Below are 24,377 nucleotides of genomic sequence, written 5' to 3' on the forward strand. Positions count from 1 at the left end.
AGGAGCTTGCTTGTTTTATTACAGACCTTTTATTACCCAACTAGGTCACATTATCAGCACAAGAAGGTAGTGTCTACTAGGTTACCCAAGTAGGATCATCATGCTAGCACTGAAGATCTGACCTAGTTGGTTGTCTGCAAGAAAACCAACAAGCTGAGAGAACACCAAGAACCCCTCATTTCAACCCGGAACTACAAGTATTCTCTTCTGTCAAAATCAATGAACGTTGATAAGGATGACCAAGTCTGGAGGAGGAGGAGGAGTTGCTTGTGACACTTGAGCAGCTCTCATTACTGTGTTTTTGCTTTACTTCTTTTTGTTTCTTTCCTCTTTCTTGCTCTTTCCTGCTTCCTTACCAGAAAAACTGATTGAGGGCCTCAAATCTCCTGAGCCTCCGCTCCTGCTCCCCAATATCCTGCCTCTGGCCGACCCCTTCGGTAGCACCTCTGATGCTATGAATGGTAAAAAAACACCTAGAACCCTCTTCGTTGTTTCCTGTCCCATCCTGCACGTTCACCTGTTTAGATTGCATGCTTTGCACACTTGCACACACCTACAGTGCATCCAAATGATGGCACCCCAGGAGATGTGACGGGGGGGGGGGGTGAACAGAAAAGGCCCGAGGAAACCAGGTAAATCTGACAAATCCATTAGGCTCAATGTGTATAAAAGCAAAACCACAGGTAGAATGTTGGAAATCAAGCCAAGAAACATTTTTCTAAAAGAATAATATAACCAGGTAAAAGAGCATCGTTAAAGAAAAACAATCTTATCTCCATGAAAGAACACGTCTAAAGTTTGAAGGGACTCAACCCATTCCCAGCCTCATCCTTCCACCTTCCGGGATGTGCAAATGCCAATTAAGGAAGACATGTAGATATTTCCACAATGTTTTTTTCCCCTTGAGAGTTATTGGTGTTTCTTCTTGCACGTTTTGCCAGTTTTACACTTGTAAATTTGCTTCCTGGATGAATTAAAGGCAGGAGCAGGGAAGGGTTTGGGTTTTGCATTTGCCTCCTGCCAACCAGAGTTTTTCCTCTGGCAGAGCAATCCCATGATGGTACCCCTGAAATTTGATGTCAAGGTTTTATGCTTGTTTTTTTTCTGGGAGGCAAAATATGCAAATTATTTTACAGTTTAAATGACCCCTCCCCCACGTTAATAATATATGGTGAAATAAAGGATTGATTGCCTCTTGGTGGCATTTCAAAATATGACCTTCTGATATTAAATGGCCTAATAAAAAAGAAATGCAGAAAATGACTTTAAAATGTTGCCTGCCAGTGATCTAGGACAGGGGTAGGCAACCTCAGCTCTTTTATGACTCATGGACTTCAACTCCCAGAATTCCTGAGCCAGCATGGCTCAGCATGGAAACCTCTCCCTTTCCCCTCAGCGTGGCTGACTCAGGAATTCTGGGAGTTGAAGTCCATGAGTCATAAAAGAGCCGAGGTTGCCTACCCCTGATCTAGGAGAAGCATCCTGATCTATACTAATAGATTTTCTAAGCTACTTGGTGCTGCACACTCCCCCAAGTTGATTAAGAACTAATTTTGCAGATGTAACATGGCACAACTATGGCCAAACAAGAAGAGATTCTAGAAATCCATTTTAAATTGAAATGATGACAGTGAAATGTCAGCATTCTGAAAGCATATTTTTTTAAGTTCCAGTCTCAGTGAATGCAACAACCTAGATACTTTAAAATAGATATTTTAAACGCCAACCAATTTGACTTTTAAGAATTTTACAAAATAGATTCTTGCAAACTATTTTGTATGATGGGCAGGTAGTCACCTAAACTTTATAACTGAATAAAATTAGAATTTACAATGAAAAAGAATTGTTTGATCTGTAGATTTAGTTTTAGAGTGGTTTTTTCACGCATTAACAAGTTTATCGTTAACAACAGCCAACCTCAGTTTGAGAAGTTCTGTTTACACATCCAGAATGGCAGAAGGTCCCGTATTGGTGCAAAGTTCATACGAATACCAGAATGTGGAAGGCATAGGAAATGACCTTTTAGGATAAGTGGGAGCAGCACTAGCAAGGTGATGGTCAGATAAGAGGGGCTTCAGCCCCGGACAAGAAGATATCTTGACAGAATGTCTCAGAAGAGGGCGCCACCCTCCCCCCCATTGAGGTGAAGGTGATGAGAGGGAGGGCAGAGCACATTCAGTCCGTGTAAATTTTTATAACTCTGGTATATCTGCAATAAAAGTAGATTGTGTCTACGTGGTATTGATTTCCTAGTCTGATGGACCTTATGAGGATGATGCAGAAGCAAGTGTGGGTTTCCATTCAGTGAAGGCCTGCCAACCCAGTGAACTTGAACAAGCTTATGCTATTCTTGAGTGCTGCTCATCGGGATCACGACACAGGTTGGAGATGTCTCCACTGTGAGTGTAGTTGTCTTCAAGATGTTTGTAACTCAGCATTCTGAAACTGATTAGGCATTGTGCAGGTGGTGGTTGATGATAACTAGCACTTAGGCCGATACACCACTCCATAGTGCTTTACAGCCCTCTCTTAAGCAGTTTACAGAGTCAGCCTATGGCCCCCAACAATCTGGGTCCTCATTTTACCAACCTCAGAAGGATGGAAGGCTGAGCCAACCTTGAGCCAGTGAGGATCGAACCCCTGGCGGTGGGCAGAATTAGCCTGCGATGCTGCCTTCTAACCACTGTGCCGCCATGGCTCTTTTCAAACATTCTGACACTGATCCCCTGAGTGGAGGTCATCATCCCAGCCTGCTGCTTTCTTTTTCCTCCTGCCTCTGCTAACCCTGGTTTCTGCTCTGCTTCTTTTGTGCCTTCGGAAAGGAAAAGCTGACCTCCCCGCTGAGAGTCTCATTCCGGGCCTTGAGGCTCCTGCGCCCCAGCTCACATCCTCCCAGGCAGACTCGGTGGCTTCCAGCAGAGCAGGTTGGTGAGGCAGCTGGGGTTCAGTCACTGATGTGGTGGTCTGGGAAGGAATGGAGGCAGCCACCTCCAGTTCCTGTCACTGGGATTTCCCTGGGAACAGAAACTGGCTCCTTTCTTGGCAGCCTTTCGCTTTAACCTTTAGCGCATCCTTAGTTCTGCTGGTTGAACTCATACTGACGGACCCTTCCCGGCACGCTAGAGCTACAAGGGGTGCAAAATATTAAGCTGCTACTATTCCAGTTCTTGCATTCTAGCAGATAAATCTGTTAGAGTCTGTCTCAAGTTAAGAGGAATTTCAGTCCCCTAAAATTAGAACAAGGACCACTGCATTTCCCAGCAGGCTGATTTGAAAACCAGAATCTTTTCTCAAGTTCGTACATAAACACTTTTTTGCGTTCATTTTTAGATGTTTCTGTGAGCTGTCTCTTCAGATGTTTGAGGTCTCTCTGACTCAGGAGTTGGAGAAATATTAGTTAGATTCCTTCCAAAGTCAGTATGGGGGGACTCTTAGCTTTGTTTCAATAAATTGAAATAACATACCTTTCCTGTATGTGAGGTCCAGGGGTGCCCATAGGAGGGTCAATAAACTTAAACTGGTAGCCACATGTATGCAATCAAAGCCCCACCTTTTTATATATAGTGCTGACTTTGGAAGGAATTTAACAAATCTTTATATATAGAGAGAGAGCACTTTAGCCCCAGTTCAGGTCATTTTTTTAAAAAAAAAACAAAACAAAGGATGGCTCTAGAGGGTTGGAAATGAGCCTCCGCCACCCAAAGGAAGATGCCTCTCCGTGCTGTGATCTGCTTGCTCTCCTGGTTCCAGATTCCATCACCGTGGAGGAGTCCCTGCTTGACTGCTCTCTGCTTTCTAACCCTGGCACTGACCTCCTGGATGAGTTCGCTCCTTTGGCTGTTTCATCCCAAACTCACAAAGGTAAATTCCTTTTTAGAGTTTCATTTGAACGAAGAGACGAGACAAAAAATCAAAGGTCTGAATAGATCGTGATGGAATGCAGGCAGGTGTATGTAAGAATAATTCCTTGGTCAGTGATTTCTGCTAAATGCTTTGATGGTTCTCTGTCCATTGTGTAAGATTGCACTGCACCCTCAGTCAGCATTGTTGAGGCTCCAGTGGCAGCCCAAAATCCGGCTTTCCGTTGTGCAAATCAGTTCACTGAGTCAGTCCATTGTGAACCACAGTTGTTTGAATCCAGTGACTGAGAGAAGAAAGTCTGTTTCTCTGGCACCCGTTCCAGTGTTATATTCTTATTGGGAATGTTGAGGTTTTATTTCCTTTCTGCATTTGTGGGATTCACATTGTTATCTTGGTGCTTAAGTGAGACCAGTATTATCCTGGAAAAGGAGAGAGAAACAGCCTCTTCCAATATTGGAAAATACAGCAATGTTAGTTTTAATTTCCTGCACTGAAAAGGGATTTTAACAATTTCTGGGACATCCATTCTAACAGAAATTTTTATGATAGTAGAAAAATTCTAAAACAAAACTTGTCAGCCGGTGGCGATTTGGAAATGGATTTGGTCCCTTGGAGAAATGTGAGGGTTTTAAAAAAAATTCGTGCTCTCTGCCCATCATCCCTGTGGGCTTTGTGCCATCCAGGAGCGTCGGCTTACCTGGCGGGGAAGCAGGGAAAGGAGGCATCCACAAACGAAAGGCCAGGAAGACACGAGGTGCAGCAGAGGAAAAGCAGCCATTCAAAACCTCTGTAAGCTATGAGGGAAAACGGTTGCTGATCTAGTCTCTAGCATTTGACTGTCTTTTAAGGATAAACAGCAAAGGGCATCATCCAGATGTGCCAAAGTCCACTAGGAATTCTTAGAGAGAAAGTGGTTGATTGCTGAGTGAGCCTGTCAGTCTTGCCCAAAATCCTGGTGCTACAGAAGCAGGACTGTCTTAGATTCTTGGGGCTTATAAAGATACATTGCACGGAGCAAAATACCTACCATTTGAAAGGGAAAGGATCATTAATTTGGATTAACAGTCATTCCACTATCCAAAAGGTAATTTTGCCCCTTTAAATCCTTCCTTCCTCTTCTCCGTGCCCTTTTTTTGTGGGGGTCCCAATTTCATTGAGCCTTTCAGTCAAGAAAGGAGTCCTCAGAATCAGCTTTCCTTCCCATCCCCTGCTGATGAGGAAGCTGAGAGCTGCCATCCTACCTGGTGCTTCTGACTCATGTTCTTCATCTCCATGAGAGCTTTCATTGGAGTCATCTCAACTTTTCTGAGACACCTGGACAAATATTAATTTCATTTCATTGGATGTTTACCATGGCTTATGCTATTGAGTTCAACAAACCCTACCACTGCATGAATTCTTGCCAATGAATCCCTCTTCAGCTCTCCTGGAAGAAGAAATCTTTTTCTCCCTACACTTCTGCTTCCTGTACTTTACAACAAGGTTCTCTAAACGTGGCAACTTCCAGACTTGTGGACTTCAACTTCAGCATGGCTGGCTGGGGAATTTTGGGAGCTGAAGTCCACAAGTCTTAAAAGTTGCCAAGTTTGGAGACCCCTGCTTTACAATTCTGAAGTCGGAATTGAGCCACGCTCAATCAATTGTATCTAAATTTACCCACGTTGATTCTTCACAGTGACCATAAGAGCTCTTCTTTCTCTCCTCCGAAAGAGAGATCAATCTGCCTTCTTCAGCCTTGGAGAAGGAGGGGCAATTAGACATGAGCACCACTGCTATTTCTGATCACAACATGGGACATGCTCTTCTAGTTTAGAGTTCTTCTTTCTGTTCATGCACTCTACAGCTCTGAGCACATAGGTCAGGAATTGTTTTACAACCTTGTAGAATAAGGTAGAATAAGAATAAACTATCTCCAGTGAACACCGAGTCTGGTCCCACCAGGGTGGCTGCTTCCCTGAGAGCGTTTCTCAGATATGTTTTCTGTCTGGGCAAACATGCAAATGGCTTCTTAGTCCTCAACCATTAATCTTGACACGGCTGAATACATTCTGTGAGGTGAGGCTTTCTTTTAGGGCTGTCCTGTCCCAATACTTTTCCTTAGTCTCCTGTGTGTGAGGTCCATAGCAGTCCCAGTGAACAGATTTAAGTTCTTTGGTGTTCATTTGTGTGTTCATACAACTGACCCATTGTCCCCATAAGCACATGGTTCTCTTTTCTCCCCCCCTCCCCCAATGTATTGAGAGACTGTGTTGACCCAAGCAACTGAAGTCTATGGAGCACCTTAGCCATGCTCAGTAGGGAAATATTTCCCCACCAAAAGCTCTGATAAAATCCAAATGATATTCTTCACAGACCAATAAGAATCAATGCATAGGTGGCCATCTGTCTGACTAAACTACTATATTTGTTATCTACTTTGATGTTTTGCTCTTAGAAGACAGTTTTGAGTTGTGTAGGAGTGTGTAGGAGCCAAGTCCTTTCGAAAAACCTCTTAGACGTTTTGGGAAGACACTCTATTCCTACTATGTGAAAAGTTTTCAAAGCTTTGTTTCTGCTCTGGTTGTGCTTCCAGCACCCTAAGAAAAGCATCCAGCGGAGGACCTTAAGTTTCCTCATAGGGCCCCTGTTGGCTATTACTGAAGTCTTTCTTTGGTTTGAATAGCGTGTCCGAGAAGGGAACTAATGCTGCTCTTTTAAAAATGTGCACCACAACTGTAACCTTTTAGGCATAAGGCATAAGAATGGGTCTCAATCAGATGAAGTGATCCTTATCCTCAGTATGTGAGCCTTGAAGGCAGAGCTAAATGTTTGCAAATTGATGCCTCAGCGGTGCTCTTCCAAGAGTCTCAAGAACTGGCCATGAGGGGGAAGCAGTTGCAGCATCTTGAAATGGGTACCCAGCCCTTCACAAGTAGCACCAGTGGTGGAAAACTCCGGTGTTATAAATCCTGACGTGCATTTGAGGAGTAGTGAGACCAGTTGTACAAAGGAAGTCATCTAATCAGGATGAGAATCTGAGTCTTTTCATCTTTCCATTATCTCAGCTCGGCTCCCGAAGAAATGTTTTCATCACTAACTCTCTGGTGCAACTTGGCTATTTCCTCTCAGACAAACTACTTCTGCTGCTGCTTCCCTTCCATATAATTTTCATATATTCATCTACTTCTCTCCTTTCCCTGGCTTTCTAAATACCCAGTTTGCTTTAACGGTCCCTTGCAACAAAACACATACGGCGAATGTTGTTTTGGTGGTTCCTAACCAGCTTTCTCTGCTCTTTTTCATCATCCTTTTTAAATTCAACCCTCCCCCATCGTGCTGCAGAAGTTACTAACCTGATATCAGGCTTTGATGTCCCTGATGGCTCTGAAAAAGTGGCAGAAGATGAGTTTGACCCCATCCCTGTGTTAATATCCAAAAATTCACAAGGTAAGCAGGCAGATTTCAAGGGAGAAGCCCAGGCAATGCATTATGGTCACGTGTTTGCATGCACTGTTCCTGCCCACCCAGAATTCGTTGGTTTCAGTTTCTTTAGAGCAGGGTTGTCAAACCGCTGGCCCGCGGGCCGGTTGCATCATGCGGAGGCTGCGCCCACCCCAGCTCCGACAATGCAAAAAACGTTGCGATACGTCGCAACATCTCACATGATACAGCGAGTTTGACACCCGTGCTTTAGAGCGTCTGGTTGTACCAGGTTGTTTTCAGATCTCAAACTTGTTTGTTTGTTTGTTTGTTTATTTATTTATTTATTACTTTGACTTATATACCGCCCTATTCCTGTAGGACTCAGGGCGGTTTACAGGGCAATTAAAATCATACCATACAAAAGTTTATGGGGCAAAGATAGAGTTGAGCATTCCCTAGTCTTCTGTTGGGCTTCTTGGACATAGGGAAACTCTGTGTTGCAACTCTAATTTACAGCTTTGGGGGGGGGGGGAAATCCAGCTGTCCTTCATTCCGATTCATCCGTGCTTGTAAGATGAATAACATTTCCAGGGTTACTTGAAATAACTTCATGGATCCTTTCATTCTCAAAAGCAGCGTTGCCACCAAGTGGTTGAGATTCTCAGATCTAGCCTGCACCGGACCTCTGTGCTAATTTTCTGCTGATCAGACTCCTGACTGCTTGGCTTTGTGGGAGGTCTAGAGTGTAAATTCCCTACCTAGGGGCTTCCAGTAGAACACTGAATGAGTCTTACCAGAGGGATGCCCAGTGCAGGATCTTTTGTCGTAAAAGGCAAGGGTGAGATTGTTTCTCTAGGTGACCCATTGGATTTTCCACCATCCTCACTCAGATTCTAAATTTGGGTTCTGTTCTTTCCTCTCTAGTCCAAGCCATCAAGTGACTTGGGGTAGGGTCCTTTCCGCAAAGCCGGTGTCAATCCTGCCCTACTTAATGAATGTCTGTGATGATGACTGAAGGTGCAGACCCAGCCTTTGGGTTCCTCTTCTTGCTTCTGAGGTTGAGTTCTGTTGCTGCAGGCTGCTTTGATTGATGGCCTGGTCTCAATGTTGGAGAGCCTCTGCAAAAGTTCTCCCTCCAGACAGCAATTCTAACAGAGCCAAAGCTTGGGTAGATACCACCTAGACCAGGGGTAGGCAACCTTGGCTCTTTTAGGACTCATGGACTTCAACTCCCAGAATTCCTGAGTCAGCTGACTCTGGAATTCTGGGAGTTCAAGTCCATGAGTCCTAAAAGAGCCAAGGTTGCCTACCCCTGACCTAGACCGAGGTCCCTTCAGTTTTATCTGGCTCTTCTTTTTTTTTTTTGGTGGATGTCTTTCTCCTAATTCTTTTTTTAACTAAAAAGCTAACTTTCTACACCTGTGTCTTTTGCTGGATACTAAATCGCTGTCTCTCACCCTTTCAGGTGGGCATTCTAGAAACAGCAGTGGAAGCTCTGAATCCAGTCTTCCCAACCTAGCCAGGTCTCTTCTGCTGGTGGATCAGCTCATAGACCTGTAGCAGTCGCTCAGTAACAGGCGGTTTCTGTAACGTACCTAAAATCCTTTCGTTCCTTTTCTCTCTCTCTCTCTCTCTCCTAACAGAGCTAATCTTTAGTTGTTGGATGGTTTTTGCTTTTGTTTTGTTTGAAATAACACCCAGTGGAAGGACCCTGCTCTGAAATTGTACCCTCTGTTAGGATTTATCTGTACTTGTTTCCAGCACAGCCTTGATGCAACCTGCGACAGTTTCTCGTGCAATTCTCTACTATCTTTAAGGGAGTGCTACCGTGTATTAATCACTTTGCTACGATTTATCCCTTAGCACCACCAAAACTCTTAATTGTAAAAAACCCCATGTAATCTATGTATGATCCTTGCTAGAAATACATACGACTAATCTGCCTAAAATAATGCTAACTAAAATTGTCTGTCAACTTTTTTTCTTGATTAAAAACAAAAAACAAAAACCTAGGGCTGGGAGGCTAAGGGCAGTGAAGAGAAGTAGTATTGTCCTTCTCCGGTGCTAGGAAAAGTCCTATCACGGATCGGGGCCTGGACAGAGTGTCTTCCAAAGACAAAATTCAGTTTGAGGCCTGATGATTTTAGATAAAGACATTTCAAGCCCTGAAAGACAACAGTTTGCTCCATAAACTCCTGTTTTGCAATCTGCTTAGGAATGGATTGTGCTTAAAATAAATCAATCAATCAATAAAGATACTAAAGCTGTGGAAATTATTCTACTCAAAATGGTTAATGTGAACCATAATATTGTGTCAAACAGCATGGCTAAGATCTTTTCTGTTGGATGAACTAACATTAGGAGGGGGGAAGCCTTTGCGACTAGGGTGGTTGGTCTGTTGAGGATTTGTATAAATTGTATGCACATGTCAGAGTTTCTTGAAGGTAAGACTGATGTTTTGTTCTGTTTTTCTTTCTCAGTTTTTGCTATTCTTCTCTGTAATTGCATATCGTATGAACACAGTAATATGAAGCCATCCCCCCTTCTTGATAGACAGACTGTACTTTTTAAGTTAGATCTTTCTTTCTTTATTGAACTAGCATGAACTCCTTGCCGACCGGTTTGCAGTAAGTGCTTTCCAGCTTAGGTGTATCTGAACAGTTTTATCTTTTATTTTCATGTTGATATGCTCAGTTTCATCAAACTATTGGATATAGTAAACTTGTTTTATTGGCTTCTGATCGTCAAGTCCAAAATTAATGGTCCCGTCCAAGATGTTCTTCTGAAAAGGAGGATGACTCTTACTCCGTAGTGGAATAATCATTAGCTTAATGCTAACTTCGTGTATGTGCAAATGTATTGTAGTAGTTCAAAAAGTGCAGTTTCCTTATGTGTGAGTGTATGAATGGCTCAATTTCTAGGTGTATCAGCCTCTCCTACAAGATTGAAAGACCTTCCGATGTAAGCCTGAGTATTTTTCTCCAGCTTTCCCAAGAACCCCATACAAATCTCTGCCTTCCAGAAGTTAGCTCAACAAATTATGTAAATAGAATTTCACTGTCGTGTCAATCCTCTCTTGAATCTTTCTAAAAGCCTACTTGCTGACGCTCTTCATTATAAAACAGTTACTGCTTCTGTGTGATGTGTGTGTCCATAGGTCGTTTTGCTGCACTTTCCTGACTTACCTGACAAAACTATGAAAACGATCGTAGCAAAATTGTCGATAGTTCTTCACATTTTGGGGCAGACTCTTTGATTCTTTCTCTTGACTCTTGATTCCTGAAGTGCAGGCAACTGGAGTTGGATCACATGGACAAAGCTTTAGATAGAATGTTATTGTATAGTCAGATGATACTGAAAATATATGGAAAAAAGAATGGATTTTTTTAAACAAAGTAATCACCTGCTGTACATTAGAAACCAAAAAAAAACCCCACCCTGTGAATTAAAGTACTTTTAAAAAAGAATGTTTTAACATTTTAAGTTTAATTAACTTGTTGAAGAGTTTTGGAAGGAATTTTACAGAAGCACCTGGTTGCGTGAGGATAGTGCTGTTAACTAATCAGTATGAATGGGGGGGGGGTTGTCTTTTCCCATCCACCCAAGAAATGACTCCTCCAGTTGGCTGGATAACTGAAAGGATATCGTAAATTAAAGCTTACTAGTCACCATGGAAATGCTTCAGTGACAAACCATGATAAGGTTGACCTGGGAATGGTGGATTCTTGGCTCATTGCTAGAAGCTGCAAAAAGCTGTTTTTCTTGTTCGAAAGGAGATCCAGCTGAGCGTCAGTGGTGGTCTTGCTCTGTCTTAATTTTTCCATTGATGTATTTAGATCAAAGGCACCATTATCTGGTTCTCTTTGCCCAAAATGGGCTGAAAATTTTGGCCATGTTTTACCATTGTCTCTTACTATTCCTTGTGAAAGTAGTATTTATTTGACCAAAAGGACACAACTTGATATTTTTTTACCAAAACAAGGAGCAGATGGAATCTGCTATAAGTCATTTGCTTATAATCTCTGAGCAGAAAAACAAAGGGAAGAGAGACAATAAATGTAGAACACTGATTATTAAAAGCTGAACTTGCATTTCATTATAATAGTCCCTGGAATTTCTTCATATTGCAACCTGGGAAATAGATTCTTACAACGTTCCTCATTCATGTGAGGCCAACTAATGGCCATTCCGATCTTTACCATAGGACAAGTTGGGATGGATGTAATTTTTCTGCCCCTCCCGGCAACTGAGACCGATGACCAAGGCAAAGATTTGTCCTGACTCCAATTCCTGGGGTGAGATCTGAACAATGAATGACAGCGATCCGCTGCAGGGATTCCAGTACTAGAATTATCTCATATAGTTCTTACACAGTAGCTCACTGATCCATGGGGATAATCACAGCAATCTGATAATCACCCAGCAATCGAAGATGTGCCCGGCAAGAGTAGATTCCGGGCCCAGTAGATTAGCATTTTGTAAAGATCTCGGGAATGAAGAAGAGGTACCCAATCCCTCAACTGCACTCTGCAGTGTGCTGGACATCACACAAATGTCCCACAAGAAATGGTTCCCTGTTCTGCTATCTGGATTGGACCCAGTTCTCTTATCCACAGAGCGCCAGAGTTTAGCCAAAAGGCCCAGAGGTCAGCTACTAAATACAGATAGTCCACAACTTACCACCACAACTTCCTAGTTCTCCTGCAAACCTAATCCCATTCTAATTAGAGATAAAAATTGTGCAACTGGGATTGAGTTGTGACTAAGGAGGACAAAGGAAAAATAAAATTAACCCATTTCTAATAGGGACATTTGTGCATTGGTAAGCAGATTTAACACGTGTGCGTATGTGTGTGATAATTTTTTATGCCTTTTTCAAAGCCAAGGAGCTAGACGTGATATGCTATATTGATCATGGATTCCTTGGTGCTCTCTGAGCTTGGTTGTTTTCCTGCTAATGTTTCTTTAGTCAGCTAGATAACATCAGTTTACGAGTTGGGTGATGAAACATCTGCAAGCAAACCACCAAGCCAAGAGAGCACTAACAACTCCACAGTTCAACCCTGAGCTACAAATATTCTCTTCTATTGATGCTATATTAGGCTTCATTCCTACGGCATTCTAATGCAACTTCTAATACAGTATTCATATGGGGACTGCCTGCTTATTCTACTTGGGGTACCGGTGGCATATGTCACTCTGAAAGATGAGCTGGTGCATTCTGTCTATTTGTTTCTGAATAGCTAAACCCTTTTAGGTGAAGGACTTTGCAGACTGACTGGCAGATGCCAAAGGGTTTTGAATGCCAGCTCCCTGCCCTGAACATCACTTTGCCGTGGGGGAGGGACAAGAACAGGAGGTCTGCTGGCCTCTTCCACGCATTGCTAGAGGTTGGTGCTGAGAATTCAGGAACAGCTTAGACTATTTTGATCACAATCAGAACTGAGTTTAGAAGTCATCTCATGCACACGCACACACATACCTACATGTCCCAGATTTCCAGAAAACATAATTTTCAACTTCCAAGTTCCAGATGCCTTCTAGATTAGCATTGCTGTTATTAAGACATTTTGTCATTAGTAGTGTACCAATGTTTCCTCTGTGTTCCCAAGTCAAGGTACAGAGGCCAGCCAAGTAACCTGGGCTCTTAAGGCAGAAAATTCCTGATCTTATAGCTAACAATCCACTGGGACTAGTACAAACATTTGCTAGAATATCTCAATTTGTTCTTCACCCATCCGGTATATACTCCGATTGATTGAGTACTGTCAGTCGGAGAAATACCAAACAATTGCGTTTCATTCCCCCCTACCACCACCACCACCTTTGAAAGACCTCCAGAAAAGTTGAGAAAGGCCTCGCTCCAAGCTTCTGGAAGCTGAGAGCAGAATGGCTGGGAAATCTCAGCCCACAAAATCCCCTATCTGGAACTCCAGATGCAAATATGGGATGAAGAGAAGAGTGTGGAGATGTGTGTAAGCACGTGAGTGTTTAATCTTGTGTTTGTATATGCATATGCCCAAGAATATCAGTTCTGAAGAAGCTTGTTGGATGAGAAGCAAAGCATTTAAAAAAAAGAAAGTAAGTCCAGTTGACTTTTGGAAAAATCTCCAGATCTTCTGCCAAAGGGGTGGGGAATAACAGACATAAGAAATCCCATCTCAGAAAGGAAATCCCAGAGAAGAATCACAGGCAAGAAGATTTTGGTCAAGACAACAGAAGATAGCAAGCATCTGGACTGCTCAAGAGATCATTTTGGAAATGGTTGGCTCTATGGATAAAATTTATTGGTCAGCTTGAATTTGCAGCGAGGTTGTCTTCGGGGTAATACTAGAAAAGAACCACAGAAGACAGTCACTCTGACAAATTCTACCCATGTCTTATTTCAGCAGTGTGACCAGACTGGTGCTCCAATTTGTGTGGTGGAGAAAGTTGTTCTCTATGATGCTCAGGCTAAAAAAATAAATAAATAAAATTCAACTTTTAAACATTTGTGTGGCTTAAAGAAAACAAGGAGAGGGGAAACATCAGCTTCTACAATACTCTTGTACAGCAGAGGTATCCAAAGTTGGCAACCTCAAGACTTACGGACTTCAACTCCCAGAATTCCCTAGTTGGCTGGGGAATTCTGGGAATTGAAGTCCACAGGTCTTAAAGTGGCCAAGGTTGGATACCCCTGTTGTAGAACTATTTAACAGCCTAGGATTTCCCCTTCCACCAACTATTGCTGCCAAAAATCAATGGCAGAGTTGACTTTTCTGTTGAGTGAAACCCCCCCCAAACAAAATTAACCTGGTTGAAATAACAAAGCCCTTAAGCACTCCAACAATTGAGAGGAAAATCCCAAATTCTGATTTGCTTATTGGTTGATATGGCACTAATCCCCTCACATGTTTAGCCCTTCACTCCCCCAGATTATAACAATAGCCTTGAGCACAAAAAGATTGGCTGTAGAGATTTTCAGGGCCATATTAGTGCACACTGCCAGGAACTCTGGTTAGGAGGAGTGTTTGTGGGTTAAACTGGTGAAAAGTTCCTATGTCTAAAATAATTCTAGGGCCTTAGTTCCTGTTTACAGAATTACAAACAGCTGAAATTTGATTTAATAATTTGTGTTATTTCAGAGAAATCAAAAAGACTTGGAATAGTAAGGATTCATCTAAGAAAGTTAAAATAAAGGCTATCTTATTATATAACATTGCCTGTTCCACTACAAATGACTCTTGAATAGGAGGAAATTCTTGGCTGGTTTTCATTTCTGATTTTTCTTGGAGGGATCTGCAGTGCAAATAAGCAAATCAAAGATGGAGAAATGGGATGGCTGAAAACTACAAATCAACAATCAAGAACTTTAAGCATCGTGCCATAGAAATTTCTACCTCTTATCTGGCATGGCTTTTATTTTATCATGTAACTTAGTTTTTTAATGCTATGTTAATAAAATGCCGATGCTTGTCCTATGAGTCCTGTCTTTAATCATAAGAAGCAGCTTAATATCCTAACAGTTGATGACCTTGGCTAAGAAATGTTATTGAAGCTCAAACAGATTTATATAAACAGAACTAGAGATCCTGTATTCCAGACCTTTATTAAATTTATAAAGAGCCCTCTCTTCACAGTGGATGTAGAACATTCATTTTTGCTTAAAGAACACTGCAAACCTTATGTGGACCAGATGAGTATCACTATCAACTTCAGAAGGGTCCACCAGAAATTAGCCCATGCCCGTTGGCGAACTGTGATTCTCTGCCTTCCCTAAGTTAGCAGAAATTCCTCTTCCCCCCTCCTTCCGAATTTGAGTGATACCCATAATTATGCCCCATGACGTCTATGGATAGTGGCAAACCTGGGTTCTCCGAAGTTTAGCTTTTATGTGACTTTTTCCTGCTCTCTCGCTAACATTGTAACCTGCTACTCTTTCTTGGAAGGTAAGCTCTCTTGTGTTCTAATAACTATGTGTGTGATTCATCTGATCTCTTCCCATGTGTGTAGCAAGAGCAAACTCTTCTGCTTGTACCTTCCCTCATTTGGAAGGCGGGCAGATCTGCAGGCTTTGGCTTGGACTGAACCAGCTCTGTTCCTTGTCACCAGCAAACTAGGGTCGCAACAGACTTGTGTTCCCCCTCATTTAAGAGGGTTTTTTTTTTCTCTTTTGAGAAAGCTGGCAAGCCCAAAGGGGCAATGTAATTGATTGGTCCCCATTCATCCACAGACCAAGACTAGTGGCAGCTTTGAATGGGTAGATTTGGTCCTTCCAGAGCGGAAGGCCTTCCAGCTGGCCTTCCCCAAGGGGGCTTGCAGATCCAGTCGGATGATTCCTAAAGCTTTCTCATTTCTAACATTTTGCCCCAAAGGAAGCGAGATTTGGTTATAGCAAGCTAGCACACATTTTATTTTGAATCTTCTCTTTATTTTCCTAAGTATTTTTCCTAAAAAGTCTGATGCGGGAGAGGTGAAAATCATAGACAGAAAAGCAAGGAAACCCTATGGGAAGACAGCAGAAATGCAGTTTGTATGTGCTTCACCTGAGCTACTTTCAATTTATCTGGAATTGAGAAGAAATGGACCCCCTTATTTTCCCATTTTCCCCTTCGGGATCATGAGATCTAGAACCTTGCCTTCCTTGAAAACCCAGCTCGCCCTCTGCTCCTGATGTCTGGGACAACCATTTCCTCCCCCTTCTCATCATCCTCCCGAGTCTTGAGTGAGGCTTGTGTGTCTGTTTTATTAACACCTTCCATCACTTTCTCTAACCCACGTTCTACGGAATCTTGAAATGTGAAGAAATGCTGAGTTGTGTCTGTTGGTTGTAACTACCTGGCTTCACTTTTGTATGGTTTTTATTTTATATGTATTTCTCACTCCATCTCCCTTCCTCCTCACCCCAACATGCGTGCTGCTGATTTTAAATCCCACATCATTACACCTCTGTGGTTTAGTTTTACTTGGAATATCTTAAAGATTGGCAAGTAATACTCTTGTTTTACAATTTGTAGGACTGCAGGGGAACCCAGCTGCATATTTCTTGGTCAGCACTGAGCAAGACCGAAGGCCGGGGGCCGCCAGGGGCTTGCCGTTGAGTAAGCAACAGCACAGTCAACCTGGAGGAGAAGCTGACTTCTTGGTGAGGGATGGTCTTTCAAGCAACAGCTCCTTTCACAGCAGTGAAGGAGAAGGGACCGACCATGAGGGAGACATCTTGGACTGCAGTGGATCCAGACCTCTGCTGATGGACTCGGAAGAGGAAGAAGAGGCTTGTAAAATGAACCCCCAGCTTCAGGAAAGGGGAGGTGGTTCCCAAAAGGACTTGAACCTCCAAGCCGCCCAGAATGTTCCAGGGTCGGTTCTGTTCGACACTTTTCCACCACAACCTGCAGAAACGTCTGGAAAGGAGACCGATGTCTTTGCCACGGCTCCTTTCCGAAACTCCAAGAGCCACTGTGATGACTTGGACATTTTCACGAAAGCACCATTTCTCTCCAAAAGCCAAGTGTTTTCTAGGCAGCTGGATGAAGGCGATGTGTTCCTTAAAGCTCCGTTCACAAAAAGGAAGAGCCTGGAGGAGCTGGCGGCTCACAGTCTCGTCAAGGAGCCTCCTCCCACCGGGGCCTTCCTAGGCTCAGCTGGAGTGGCTCAGCACACACGAGCCCCCACTTTCCCGAGCCTGGAGGTGGGAAGCCACGGCTCCCTTCTTCCCCAAGGTCAGTATTCGGGGGCCTCCTTGGTTCAGCCCCCAAGAGCAAGTGAGGGTCCAGATGCCCACCCTCCCAAAGGCGCAACTGGAGAGCTCAGCCCCATTTCCAACGATACACTCCAAAGACAGCTGGTCCTCCAGGAAGGCTTCTTGGGATCAAAGACCGGCCCGCCTTTCCACCCACAGTCCTTAGCCAAATACTCCCGACACTACAGTCCAGAAGGCAGGCAGGGGACCAGTGCCCAACCCATAGCAGCCTACAAAGTTGTATCTCAGACCAACAAGCAGGTGATAGCTGGCTCCGTTTCTATCGCCTCTCTGTCTTCCAGGACTAAAGAACTGTCCGCTAGCGACCCATTTGCATCTGCCCCCTTTCCCTCCAAACTGGGGAAGCAGAAGCCTTAAATGGTTTCTACTGTGATGAAGTCCAGTACGTGGCTTCCGACAGGTATCTTTTTCCCCCCAAAGAAATTGCAAACGGACCCCACGAAACGGAATGCACTCTACTTCAACCATCATGTTCAACCCTCTTGCTGTGGCGGGCCCTTCCTGCCTCACAGGAAGTCCTCTCCTCCAAGCACTAATAGCCAAGGATGGAGACTTGATTTGTTCTGCAGCCACTTTCACTGACCAAGACATTTTCCAGTCTAAAGCTGTTTGGGGAAATATTGTCCTTACGCTACTAATCCCACAGGGAATCTAATAAGACAGGACCGGTTTTACCTCAACTGAAGGTTAACACAACATCTTAACATCATGTCAAATGTGTACCTGGAAAAAAAAGGCAACCAGATTTTGCTTTGTTTGTCCCACAAAGAAGCTGGGAGGACTCGGCATGTGTTTCTAGTTGATGCTAATAATGTTTACTGATTCTGGAGTAATTATCCATTTGAAACAAGTCTTCTTCTACAATGTGCATTAGTTCTTTTTACCTGAATTTAATTCCTATCCTAAGCCTGTTCTAGGCAAATGTTGGCTAGGATTTAGGGTATAGTCTTGCCTGACACTATAACAGACAATTGAGTAGACTATAGACAGTTTCTGTTATTTTCTGTTCTTTGCATAAGCCTGGGAAGCCTGGTAATTTAAAGAGAGTTTTTGCTGACTTTTTAAGAGGAGTTTTTGTAAGTTTTGTAAAGCTTTCCATCATTTGCTTTTCATTTTTTGCAAAACCAGTTTTTTTTCTTTATGAGACCGGTGAGATCATCAAAAAACGGTTAAGGGAAAAATTCCCAGTTCCTTGGCTTTCAACTGCACCTTCTCCAGGGCTGAGTTTCCTAGCTTCCTACTTTCAAAGCATGTTTTTCCCTTCTTTTGCCATTGAAGCCCTGAATTTGCAGCCCCCAAATCTGAAAAATTGCTTTAGCTGCCTCCAGCCGTCATGCCTTCCAACTCTGCAGAATGAAGGCAAGCAGTCTCTCCGTTGTTGAACCTCTGAGGAATGATGCACTTTTTCTTAGCTTTTGTGAACCATGAGATAAGCCTTGTTCCACCTCCTCCTCTTCTTCTGCCCCTCATCAATGGATGGGGGAGGAAAGGAAAATCAGATGTCCCTTTGTTCACATGTAGCTCTAAGCCCAAAATTGGTGCACTTGGTCTGGGTGTGCTGCTTTTCCACCATCAAATATGGTGATTCAGACCGTTTTGCCTTGCTATGAATTTGTTCTGTCCTGGTGGAAGGGCAAGGGCAGATGTGAGTAGGAGGGCACGTACGGGTCCCCTCTTATCACAATTTCTCTCAAATTGATGCTCTCCACCTGTGCTAGATTTCAAATTTCATAACCTCCAGCCAACTTGTCTCACCCCACCTAGGGTGCACGTGTTTGGGAATGGCTGTTCGATACACAGGAGAGCCCATTCACAACTCTGTGTGCAGTTACATCTCTTGGATGTTCAGAGTCGATCCTCTTCAAGTAGCCGTGTTTTTGTTTTGCATTGCACGGACAACAAATGAAATGCTTCATCCCATTCTAACTACAGTCATGGGATTCCGCGTAGGGTGGGTCTTCCTTCTGCAAACTTCTCTTCTTTGACAGTGTTTGAAAGTGGAAATCGGATTCTGTAAAAGACTGTTGACTGTTTAAATCCTTGCTAGGACAATCTCCATGTCCAGCCAGAAGAACCGAGAATGGGATCTATTCTCGAACTGACTCGTGCTGGGGAAGTTCAGTTGCTGGCCACAGGTTGACGTTCAACTGTGAACCCTGCTGCAATGTGCCTTTTCTAGAAAAAATGTTGTTGCGTATTTGCTGAGCTCATGAGGCAAGAGACTCGTATTTTTTACCTCTTGAAAATGTATCAAAGAACACACTTGTATTTTTCTTCAGATTTGAACCTGTTAGCAATGGGGAGTATATTCACTTGATGTCTCCTTTTTGAAGGGGGGGGGACGCACTTTCTAACATTCTCCCATGCTGTGTTGTTGCATTAATCTGGTGGGGAAGTGGCATGACCTGAGTCGGGGAAAATAACGCTCTCCCATTTTGTTGAGACTTTTATAAAAATGACTGTAAACTGCATGCGCAGTCTTAGCATTTTGGACAAATAACTAACTCCTAGATTCTGGGATTCCCTGGTCTTCTGGGAGAACTTGCACTTTTGAAAATGATCAGATTTATTTCATAGGAGAATAAAATGCATCTTTCAAAGACGAGTATTACAAGAATGATAGCAGAAACTGCTGGAAAGGATGTAGATAACTTAGATGCTAAAAACAAAATGATTCCCAAAGCAAATGGTCCCCAACCTTTCGCGCTTTGCAGACCGGCGGGGTGGGGGGAGTGTGCACACTCGCAGCTCCATTTTTGACTTTTGTGTCCACCGCTCACACAAACGGAGCTTCATGTGCCTGTGGGAGTGCCTACCGCTCGTGCAAATGAAGCTGCGTGCCTGAGCTGCTGCTTGTGCAGCCCGGTTCCGAACAGGCCATGGCCTGGGCCCTCCTGTCCTAAAGGGAGACCCATTTTTATTCCGTCTTCCCATGTTGACTTCTGGGATCTGCAACTGTTCATGCATTCTGTTTAAACAGACGCATGTAAGCGTGTGCAGAAGCCTTTTCCCACAAGATGTTATGGTTCATCCTTCCTAGGAAATAGATGCTGGATATGACTTTTGGATGAATGGAAACATCTCATCTGGTATTACCTGCTGACACATTCCTGGACTGTAAAAAAGGAGGTTGGCTGTAGGTTGGCCCAACACCACGATGGGGCTCAAAACGCTTCCTGGCCACGACTCCCTCCTTGCGCACCTACCTCATCTCTTAAGCAGGTGCCGGAGTGGGTTTTTTTTCTGGGTTTGGTTTGCTTCGTTTTTAAATCCAGTTTTTCCTGCATAATTTATATTATCAATTACAGCTTACAGGAAGAAATTTGATGGTTCAAAAATGTGGATATCTTTTGGAAGAGGGAGAGGTAATTCTCAAAAGCATGGATGCAGACTTTTGTACCTCTGCTTCTGAATGAGCACTGCCATGCTGTTTTGTGTTCTTCAGTTAAGTTAAATATTATGTGTTGTGGTTTGAGAGGGCTCCTAAACACATCAGGAAGACCCACTCTTAAGAAACCATAGCTCTTAGGAAGGTCCTCCAGGCCATACATTGGAAGATATAATTTAAGGCCAAAATGTCCATTGTGAGAAAATTGGGAAGTGGAAAGAGGTCATCTGTGTAAGATGACATCATTTGATGAGTCAAAGCATCACAATCTTTCCAACCTGATGTTTTCCAGATGTGTTGGTCTTTTGGCCAGGTAGCAAATTGGGAGCATGAATATCCAATGCATCTGGAAGGGATTTATTTGAGGAAGACACCTGTGATCTGTGTTCAATTGCAGACAAATGTCCGTTTTGAATTTTCCATAGTCCTTGTGTTGCATTTTCATTAGGGATCTATAGAAATTTGGCCTCCTCATATGGTTCTTGAAGACAGTGGGAATGTTTTCACTTTATATTGGTGATGAACAGAACCTTCAGAACTAATTCTGATGTTTACCTCACTGTTACAATCAGTTAACTCAGCTGCTACTAGTTTTAGTTGGGTGCTTTGAAAATCATTGCAGAAATCACTCCTCAAAGAAAGTGCTTTTGAATGGGCTAGTATTATTAATATTAATGTTATTATTGTAGTATTAATAATAGTTTAAAACTTCTACAAAGGTTGACAGATGGTACTTTTAATTGTACAGTAGTTCTGTTTTCTCACCCACGGTGGCTTTAAGATTTAATTGGTTTAACTCATTTAAAAGTTGCTGAGGTTGAGAAACGCTACTGTAGAATACAGAATCCAACACTCTGCTATTTTCCAGCTTGCCTAATTAGTCCTTTGGGTGCAGGTATTTCTCTGTTCATATCAGTGTCTGAGAATGCAACACATGTAGACCTTAGTAGATTTCTTGTATTTATTTGGCATTTTAAAGCATTCCCTTCATTTCTGCCCCTGTCCCAGTCTTAATCTTGATGGTGATGGGAAAAGGTAGGCGTAAATTAAAAAAAACAAAAACAAAATAAAATTATGAGCCAAATAAGGCAAAGTTGAAATGTATTGATATAGTAATCACTTGGGTTTGTGTTTGTATGCATGTGTGGGCTACTATCTCTTCTTGCTTATTTTGTGAGATTTAAATTCATGCCATTGCTGCATAATAATGATGAAAATGGGGATCATCTAAATTTGGGGAATATTCTGCTAAATGTTCCTGAAATGTAGCGTTCCTATAGGACTCTTGGAAGACCCATGCAAGTGCTGTCGTTCCTGATGGAGACGCATGGAGTGAAGGTGATGAAGTTCTGTCATGTGTTCAGCTTATTAGTCAGGTGCAACATTAAACATGTGAATACGTTTAATCTGTTTGTATTTTTTAAACAGTAGCTTCTGAAGGTTGTGGTGGGGGAAAGGGGACTGTGGTTTAGGAATGCGAGTGAGCTAGATGTACAAACACACGTACCACACTCCATTGCCTCCACACACACACACAAACCTCTGTTCCTTTTGGAAGAAACTCCCTTTTGCACCAAGGAGACCAGAGGACTGCATTGTGGGAATGGATTGAAGGGCAGGATCGTGACCCGCAAAGCAGGATTGGCAGCTTTCTCCTCCCTACGTACCACAACCCATTTTTTCCTTATTCATCTATTCTAAGAGGAGCTGGCCTATGGGGCCAACCAGCTTGGTCCTGAGCCATTTGGCAAAGCAGGGAGGGTGGGGGCATGGCCCCTTCCTCTTTGTGCCCACATTAGAAGAGGGTCTCCAAATTTGGCAACTTTAAGACTTGTGGACTTCAACTCCCAGGATTCCTCAGCCAGCCCACAAGTCTTAAAAGTTGCCAAGTTTGGGGAGCCCTGTACTAAAATAACCCAGTCTGAGAAGTTTTGACTTGCAGGACTTCCTCCAATCCTCCATAGGAACCAGAAGAGTCTTTGGGAGAGCCCTGTTGGATACTGATGATGGGGAATGACAGAGGATCAATAACGGTCAGAAAACGTTGGGATGACAATCAGTATACGATAGGAATTCTTTCCTTTTGTAATGTAAGCATTTTGTATTCTCTGAAGCGTTCAAATGAAATAAAAGTTGAACACATTGACAAAAGCTCATTTACCAAGTGTTTGGTCTGTCTTATTTTCCTGCTGCCTTTGGACTACTGCCCAGGATTACATTACTAGACCTTGTAACAATGGCAGGTTGCTGATCAGAAGATACTATCCATATCACTTTACTTCGTGAGCCTGATGGCTGCCTCCTTGTTCTATGTAGGATCCACTGTTGGACTCTTACTTCAAGCTCTACACAGGACTAGTTTCCATCAGCACAGTGCCAGGATGTATTGTGAGACACTTTGATGCAGAAAGTGGACCATATCATAATACGGCCAGGGAAATATCTCTCCAGCTAAACAAAATGTGAGTGATTGCAGTGAAGAAGCAACCCATTCATAGACATCATAGAATCTTAAGGCTGGAAGAGACCTTGGAGGTCTTCTCTCCCTGCTCAAACAGGAGACCCAATACTGTAAGGACCTGCCTCAGCTAGTCCCTCAGGAAAGCAAGATTTTGGAATCCACTGAGTTGAATCAAAAGAACTTTTACTGAGAGAAAGTGGTTGCAGTAAAGTTGGATGGAATCTGAAAGTCCCACGCAAAGCACAAAGCAGTTCTTCCCCCCTGACTCATCTCTCGGCAGCCAGTGCAATGCCGAGAAGATGTTTTGAGAACACTGAGGTGCTGGGCAGATAGCAGGTCACTCTCAGTGCACGACGGCCTTGGAACAGGCTGGGAGGGAGCATGCAGCAAAAGCGAAAGCATCTCAGAAATGGCAACCTCCCTCCCCCTTCAACAGAATGGCAGGACAGGTTGCTGCCCGCTAGATGGTGGCACTTCACAATCTGAATGCTCCCAAACTGCCCATCTCTGTTCAGTCTCTGACAGTTTTCAGACAAATGACTGTCCAGCCTCTTTAAAAACCTCCAGCGATGGAGCACCCACAACTTCTGAAGGCAAGTCCTCACTGTTAGGAGATTCCTCCTTAATTCCAGTTGCTCCTCTCCTTGATTAGTTTCCACCCATTGTTTCTTCTCTTGCCTTCTGATGCTTTGGAAAATAAATTGACTCCCTCCTCTTTGTGGCAGCCTCTCAAATACTGAAATACTGCTATCATGTCCCCCCTAGTTCATCGTTTCACTAGAGTAGCCAAGCCCAAATCCTGCAACTGTTCTTCATACACTGCTCTTCTTTGTGACCAGAATTAGGTGCCATATTCCAAGTGTGGTCTGTATAAAAGTATAAAGATTATACTGCACTAGTATAAAGATTCACCCCAGTATATTCAATATAATCAGCCCCAGAATATCTGCTGTTCAGATGTTTCTCCAACGGGATTCTGTTCTTCTGACCTGTCTTCCATAATTCTCACTCTGTGGCCCACAGTTGACCCACTCTGCTCCAAATATTTGTTTTGTCAAGGTCCATAGCAAACATTAAAAACGAGTAATACAGAGAATATGCATGCCTTTGAGATGGTTTAATCATACTGAAGTTACACACTTTTACTTACATGGATTCAGCTCCCATTTAAAACATTTTTCCCCTCCCATTTTATTTTTGGTGATTAAAACCAAGCTCTCCCTTCAAAGATTGCTTTAGGTGAACAGGCATTTTTCAAGCAGGATAACTGCCTTCCTTGTACCCATTCCTAACATCTACTTTGCTGTCGTATTGCCTAAATCATATTTTCTGCAGAAGGAGATGTGTGTAAGCACATGAGTGTTTAATCTTGTGTTTGTTATATGCATATGCCCGAGAATATCAGTTCGGAAGAAGCTTGTTGGATGAGAAGTGAAGCATTTTTTAAAAAAACAAACCTTCAAGAAAGTCCAGTTGCCTTTTGGAGAAATCACCCTTGGGACAACCATGACCTGGACAATTGG

At 43.1% G+C, this 24,377-nt stretch overlaps 1 protein-coding gene across 12 annotated transcripts in view; it reads left to right on the plus strand.

Annotated features, from left to right (window-relative positions):
* The window catches only part of AAK1 (AP2 associated kinase 1), a 93,223-nt gene extending 70,674 nt beyond the window's left edge, over positions 1-22,549 (plus strand). For 2 of the 12 annotated variants that reach the window (XM_081333881.1, XM_081333885.1), the window contains 5 exons: positions 360-461; positions 2,823-2,924; positions 3,751-3,861; positions 7,183-7,287; positions 16,260-22,549. In XM_081333881.1, the coding sequence (XP_081190007.1) occupies positions 360-461; positions 2,823-2,924; positions 3,751-3,861; positions 7,183-7,287; positions 16,260-17,362 (1,523 nt within the window). In that variant the 3' untranslated portion in view covers positions 17,363-22,549. Of the gene's footprint in view, positions 1-359; positions 462-2,822; positions 2,925-3,750; positions 3,862-7,182; positions 7,288-8,728; positions 10,719-16,259 lie in introns of those variants that run through there. The other 10 variants (XM_081333887.1, XM_081333891.1, XM_081333890.1 and 7 more) reach the window with 8 other exon arrangements.
* Positions 22,550-24,377: the final 1,828 nt, after the last annotated feature.

The sequence above is a fragment of the Vipera berus genome (assembly GCF_964194415.1).
Source record: "Vipera berus genome assembly, chromosome: 8".
NCBI classification, from domain to species: domain Eukaryota; kingdom Metazoa; phylum Chordata; class Lepidosauria; order Squamata; family Viperidae; genus Vipera; species Vipera berus.